This window comes from Octopus bimaculoides, chromosome 21 (genome assembly GCF_001194135.2).
Source record: "Octopus bimaculoides isolate UCB-OBI-ISO-001 chromosome 21, ASM119413v2, whole genome shotgun sequence".
In the NCBI taxonomy this organism is placed as follows: domain Eukaryota; kingdom Metazoa; phylum Mollusca; class Cephalopoda; order Octopoda; family Octopodidae; genus Octopus; species Octopus bimaculoides.
The window spans coordinates 16,538,312-16,545,606 of NC_069001.1; the positions used below are offsets into that span (position 1 = coordinate 16,538,312).

The 7,295-nt window shown below is 38.6% G+C and overlaps 1 protein-coding gene across 2 annotated transcripts in view; it reads left to right on the plus strand.

Annotated features, from left to right (window-relative positions):
• LOC106875114 (tuftelin-interacting protein 11) overlaps positions 1-7,295 on the plus strand; it is a 30,424-nt gene that overhangs the window by 3,768 nt on the left and 19,361 nt on the right. Inside the window, exons 2-6 of one of the 2 annotated variants that reach the window (XM_014923097.2) lie at positions 2,390-2,510; positions 3,114-3,262; positions 4,561-4,667; positions 5,545-5,608; positions 6,227-6,439. In XM_014923097.2, coding sequence (XP_014778583.1) covers positions 2,402-2,510; positions 3,114-3,262; positions 4,561-4,667; positions 5,545-5,608; positions 6,227-6,439 — 642 coding nt within the window. In that variant the 5' untranslated portion in view covers positions 2,390-2,401. The remainder of the gene's footprint in view (positions 1-2,389; positions 2,511-3,113; positions 3,263-4,560; positions 4,668-5,544; positions 5,609-6,226; positions 6,440-7,295) is intronic. The other variant, XM_014923098.2, reaches the window with a different exon arrangement.

Genomic DNA, 7,295 nt, shown 5'->3' on the forward strand with positions numbered 1-7,295 from the left:
CGTGCGGATGACACGTAAAAGCACCCACTACACTCTCTGAGTGGTTGGCGTTAGGAAGGGCATCCAGCTGTAGAAACTCTGCCAAATCAGACTGGAACCTGGTGTTGCCATCCGGTTTCACCAGTCCTCAGTCAAATCGTCCAACCCATGCTAGCATGGAAAGCGGACGTTAAACGATGATGATGATGATGATGATCATCATCATTTAATGTCTGTTTTCCATCCTGGCATGGTTTCATGTTAGAATGGATGGTTTGAAAGGAGCTGACCAGCTGACCGGCTGTTCTGGCTCCTTGTCTGTTTTGGTATGGTTTCTATGGTTGGATGCCTTTCCTAATGCCAACCACTTTACAGAGTGTACTGGGTGTTTTACACAGCACATGCATGGGTGCTTTTTACATGGCACCAACACCTACAAGCCCACAAGATTAGAGATGCTCAGCAGGAGAGGGTCGCAGGGGACAAGCCTGTATGCGAAGACAACCATGCTTTTACTTAGCTTGATGTGTCTTTTCAAGCACAACAAATCCATGTCATCCTGTGGGTCTCAATGTCTAGATCCTTTCTCACCACTTTGTCCCACATCTTCCTGGGTCTACCCCTTCCACATGTACCCCCTACAATTAAAGATCAACTGTCTTTGTTTATACACATTGTATGGCCATTCCAGTGCACTCTTATCTCTTGTGCACTACATCTGATGCTACATATACCCAGTTTTTCTCTCAAATCATTTACACTCTGTTGTATATGCACACTGACATGACCCATCTAGCGAAGTATACTGGCTTCATTTCTTTCATGTCTTCACATATCCTCAGTAGTCACAACCCATGTCTCACTGCTGTGTAGCATAGCTGTTCATTCACAAGTATCATACAATCTGCCTTTCACTCTTAAGGAGAGGCCCTTTGTTACTAACAGAAGTAGCTTTCTGTACTTTGCCCATCTTATTCTTCTTCTAGCAGCTATGCTTTTGGAACAACCACCCCCATTACTAACTTGGTCACCTAAGTAATGGAAACTGTTTACTATTTCTAGGGATCCACCCTGCATATGAGGGAGTCTATTTTTTGTGCATTCCTGGTGTTTAATGAACCTGCACATCTGCCACATGTAATGACTATCTTCAATGTTAGTCACCCAGTGATACCGCTGCACCTCTTATGTGTCCATAGCTTGCACTGGCTACACCTTTTCTACATATCAAGCAGGGCCATTTCTCTGAAGGGATCTGTGATTTGTTTGTTTTCCTACTTAGGACTTTATTCTTTGCTAAATTAACTCTAAGGCCCTTTTATTCCAAATCTTGCTTCCATATTTGAAATTTCTTCTCTAGTTCTGATAGTGATTCAGTAATTATGAGTTTTCTGGACCACTGAAGCTTAAGATAAAAAAGGGCCAACTATTGCATATATTGTGTATATTATCATATATTAATGTGTATTAATGATAGCAGTGTAATTTACATATATTGTAGTGTATCAGTAATGGCAGGCTGGCAGAAACATTAGCATGCCAGGTGAAATGCTTAGTGGTATTCCACCTGTCTTTACATTCTGAGTTCAAATTCTGCCGAGGTTGACTTTGCCTTTCATCCTTTCGGGGTCGATAAATTAAGTACCAGTTGCGTACTGAGGTCGATCTAATTGACTGCTCTGCCCCCCCCCCCAACAAATTTCAGGCCTTGTGCCTAGAGTAGAAAAGAACATAATTTATGAGTGTTGGTTGAAAGGTTCATAGGCTGACCAAGACACTCTCTTAGAATGTGGCCAAATGAGATTCAATTTTTCAACATAGTCTCCCTTGCAGTTTGCACACTTCTTCCATCTGTGATGCAGTGCTTAGATCCTATTGTGGAAGTAGCTTTCATCCTGTTGATCAAAAGAAAGACATCAACAGCAGATAAGACATCAACAGCAGATAGAACATCATCATCATAGTGGTACTGGCTCAAAGCCAAGTGTTTTTTCATGTTTAGGAAGGGATAATAGTCAAATGGGGCCACACCCGAGTAAGTGGTCAACTGTGACAGTCAGAGAAACTAATGACTGACAGATTCCAATATCATTGTAAACCATGACAGATGCTAGAGTAGTGAGTTACAGATGAGAGAGAGCATTTCCTGTGCAATGCTGTTATGCTTCTATTTGTACTGGTTTTTTTTTTGTCCTTAGGCCAGCTTTTCTAATAATTTAGGAAATCTGGAAGATTATGAAGGAGCCAAAATTTTACAAAGAAAATATATTTCACTCATACATGTCATTCTTGGATATCTCTCTATATCTCTCACTTCATCTTTAGATACCTTTCTTGCATTTCATCCACTCATTCATCAGTCAAACCAATTTATGAACCAATCAGTTGTTTTATCCATCTTTCTTTTCAGTAGATTTACAAAATGTCATCTCCAGAAGTTGAGAAGTTTGAGGTGACAGACTATGATTTGGCAAATGAATTTAACCCCAACCGAAGATATCGGCGCCAGACAAAGAACCAAGCTACATATGGTGAGTAAATCTATGTCTTATTCATATCCAACCCAACTGAGGCTCCAGTAAATCTGTATCTCTTAGTTCTGCGTACACTTAACCCTTTAGCATTCAGATTACGCCATGAAATGTAAAGCTTGTTTATTCACAGTTTTGAATTAATCTCATAGTTTTGAAATTTTGATGATGTGATTGTTTACTTTTGGAATGACAGTGTAGGATAGGTCCAAGAGACCAGATCTGGCCAGTTTGAACATGGGGAATATTTGGGCTAGATGTAAAAGCAGACAAAATGCCACTAAGCGTTTTGCCTGGCATGCTAATGATTCTGCCAGCTTCTACCTTATTCAGAACAAATATTGCCAAATATTTTATCTGACTCTCTAATGATTCTACAAGTGTATTGTTTGTGAGTGAGATCTAGCTGTTATTTCTTGTAGAGATGCAATCTCCTTTATTGACTCCAGTTAAAACTCATTCCACGGAATGCATTCAGATATTTTATTCAATGTCTTACAGATGCCTACCAATTCTGTCATTTATATAAGAATTATTGTATTTTATTTTGTTATTCTTGCTTTATTTCATGTTTTTTTAATTCTTTTAATTTTCTGTTGTTAGGAATCTGGGCTGATCCTGAGAGTGATGAAGAAGAAGAACGGCCAAGGTTTGGCAAGACAGGCAGTGCTATGTCTAGTAATGACTACACCATGAATTTTGTGAGTGGTGGCTTGAAACAGGAGGAGAAGTTACCTCAGAAGGATGATCTGGTAAATAATTATTGAGTTTATTAAGGGTTTTGTGCCTTTTTGTTGGTTGTTGTTGTTGTTTAAACCAAGATCAGTCCTGGTCAAGCAGATCTATAACCGAAAGTGTTCCAACTATGACCATCCCATCTTTTAGTAATATGTAGAACTATGTTATCAAAAGCATCCTTTCATTATTTAACTCAGTAGGTTGTGATTTTAGGGAGACTGGGTAGTTGAGTGGTTGAGTACTCACTTTGAGGCACCCTCATTTGGAGCTTGTGATGGGAAAGAGAGAGAGAGAGAGGAGGGAGCTAAAAGAGAAGAGAGAGGGAGAGCTAGAAAAAAAAAAATATATATATATATATATATATATATATATATATATAGAGAGAGAGAGAGAGAGAGGAACAAGAAGATGGGAGATGAATGATTGGTGATGACAATGTTAAAATAAGTGGTGGGAGTTAGTATTGTTCAAAGTCTATCATCCGAACATTGTTGTGTGGCTTTTAGATAAGACTCTATTCATCTAAACCAAGCTGTGTCTGTCCTTACCCCAGGTGCACATCTACTGTTCTCAGTGTTTCTTGAAAGGCAATGTGTACCACCATCATGGTGGTGGTGGTTGTTGTTGATTAATGTCCTCCTTCCCATGCTGGTGTAGGTTAGACAGGTTGACAAGAACTGGCAAGCCAGAGGACTGTGCCAATCTCCAATGTCTACTTCAGCATGGTTTCTCTGGTTGGGTGACCTTAATGTCAACCACTTCACAAAGTGTATTACATTCTTTTTTTATGTGGCACCGGTACTCATGAAGTCATCGAGTCATCGCCAAGACATGAGTCCTTGACTAAGGTTGGTGTGGTATTGAAATGGCTTTATACCAGGTGACAGAGGTTAATGTATGATAGAGGGACACATTCTGGTGTCTTGTTGTGTGGGAGATATATGGTACCTCAGTTGGAATAGAAAGAAGGTGGTAGGGAAGAGGTGTCAGGTTACAGCAAAGTAAATATAAGTGGCCCAGAAGATTGGACAGGGAGAATGGGTAGGTAAGTTCATGAGTGTGTGAAAGGAGAGTGGCAGACGGATAGAGATGAAAATGGCAGTGAATAAAAATAAGTATGGCTGTGTGGTAAGATACTTCTGGTTCAGTCCCACCATGTTTGTTCAGTGTTCAAATTATTGTTGATGTTCATTTAATTCCTTCATCATCTCTCTTCTGTATAGAGTTAATAAATGATGTACCTGTAATATACTTTAGATCAGTTCATTTCACTATATTCCTCACCCCTTGTCTTGTTTTGTTATCTTTCTAGGATTCAGAAGATGATTCTGAAGAAGAAACTGCTGTGAAGGTTCCACAAAAGAAGATTGTTCCTGTCAAGGCACCAAGAAGGTTTGCTGGAAGTAAAGATTTTGAAAGGTGTGTTATAGTAAGATGATTGTAATTAGGAGATGAAAGCTGTGGGGCAGGTGACCTGTCAGGAAGTGAGTGGGTGTGTGGGGAGAACAGGTGGTGGTGTAGAGGGGCCAGTGACCTGTGGGGAGGGGGAGACAGATAATAAGTGGCTGATTATTCCCCAGACATGCACTCCCTTAATGAATGAGAAAGGAACGGGTGATAGATGAATAAGGAAGAAAGGGGTGATGGCAAAGTGGTAGTGGGATGATGGAAATTCTACAGTGGAAAGAAATCAAACAGTGTTTTAAACCTGTGTATGTAAAAGGGAGGTATGTGAATGTTTGTGTGTGTGTGTGTGCATTGGAAGTGGGATGGTGAACATTCATTGCTGAAAAGAAAATTCAAACAGCGTTTCAACTCTGAGTATATGTGTGTGTGTGTACAAGGGAAATATGTGAATGTTTGTATGTGTGATTATTATGTAGCTTATTTATATATAAGATACTACAATTAACTGTCAGTTTTGACGCCACGGGGCCAACTAGTAAATATTATATTTAACATAGTAATCAGAAAGCTACAGGGTTAAAGATAAAAATGTGTCTAACGGGAGGTAACTCTCTAAAATCATTTAAACTCAAAATTATTTCGATATTTAGAGATTGATGGAATGATTAGGAGACAGTGTGTTGTATTTGTTATAAATAAATGACTAAAAACCTTGATGGAAATATCTTGGCATGGCCACAGTCACATGACTGAACTAGATGAAAATAATAAAATGTGTTTTTGTGTTAAATGGAAATAGACCTGCACTCTTTCCCCCTTCCTCAGTTCATTTATTAACAAAATGTTTGTAAACCATGTTTTTTTTTCTGTTTATTTTATCTTTTTTTAGTGATAAAAACTTTGGAAAATGGGAGAAACATACCAGGGGAATTGGTCAGAAACTTCTGGAAAAGGTAAGGTTGGCTCACAATAGTTGTTTTGGTGGATGTAAAAGTAGTTTCCATCAGTCGTAACTAGTTTTATTTTGTCATAACTGTAGTTTTAACAGGTTATGATTACAGTCTTTGCTGGTCATAATCATAGCTTTGTTTAGTTATAACTAGATACCATCTTTATCTGATCATAACTGTAATTTTAGTAAGTTATAACTATTACCTTAGCTAGTCATAGTTTTGTCTGGTTATAACTATCACTACATTGGTTATAACCATAGCTTTATCTTTCATAGCTGTAATTTTTTCTGTTTATTATTAGAGTTATATGTCTTTGCTTAACCCTATAGCATTTAATCTGGCCGTATCTGACCCAAATATTTTACCTGTTTTATATTCAAACTGGCTAGATCCTTCTTCTTACACTACCTTACAATGTTATTTTGAATATATATATTTACATAATCAAAATCTCAGTGGTACAAGATGATAAATGATTAGTTGAAAACAATGTGAATTAATAAACATTACATTTGACATGCTAAAAGATTCAGAATTAATTCATCCATTTATAGTTTGTTCTGTAAGTTCTCTGATGTCACCATCCAGCAACTAGCTTCTTTTCCTGATAAATTTTAGATGGGTTACGAAAAAGGTAAAGGCTTAGGAAAAGCTGCCCAAGGTATCACTGCACCTATTGAAGCTGTGAAACGTCGGCGCCGTGCTGGGTTGGAGTTCAATGGCAGTGAGAGAACACAGCAATCTTTGAAACACTATCCTGTACAAGATTCTGATGAAGAGGAAGAGACTGAATTTAAGAATGAGCTTCACCAATGGAAGAGGGAACCCACAGTAAGTTTGTGATTTCTCAAGTTTCTAAATTTATTCAGATAAATGTTGGGATGTTTTTTTCCGTTTGTTTTGTCTGTTGTTTCTATTTTTTGAAAATTATTGTACTTTCGTTTGTTTGATGGTCAGTAATTTGTGAGATCAGAATGCTGGGCTCCTAATTGTCCATACCTTGAAGGCTGAGCTCCTGATTGTCCGTACTCCATCGGCCACATAAATCCCCTTTAAAACACACTGCCTTCTTCTCTCCGACAGCAGCCATCTGGAACACTGCTCCTTTTCTGCCTTTAATTTCACTTCAGACATAAATCAGTTGAATATGTAGCACATTCCTCTCATTAATCTGGGAGAAGCTGTACAAGCTAACAGTGTTGTTCTACCTCCTCTATTGAACTATTCCACCTAACCATATGTAGGTTGACCTTACTACTGCCTCTATTTTCTGCTTCATCAACTGTACACACATCTCCCTGCCTGAAACAAATGGAGACATCACTGCTTTGAGCCAACATGACAACCTTTTAAGCTTCCCTATTCCCTGGGGTGTACTACAATCCTCAGGGAATACTCTTTTACTTGTTTCAGTCATTTGACTGTGGCCATGCTGGAGCACCGCCTTTGGTCGAGCAAATCGACCCCAGGACTTATTCTTTGTAAGCCTAGTACTTATTCTATCGGTCTCTTTTGCCGAACCGCTAAGTTATAGGGATGAAAACACACCAGCATCGGTTGTCAAGCTAAGTTGGGGGGAGGGACAAACACAGACACACAAACATATACACACACACACACACAAACATATACACACACATACACACACACACACACACATATATATATATATATATATATATATATA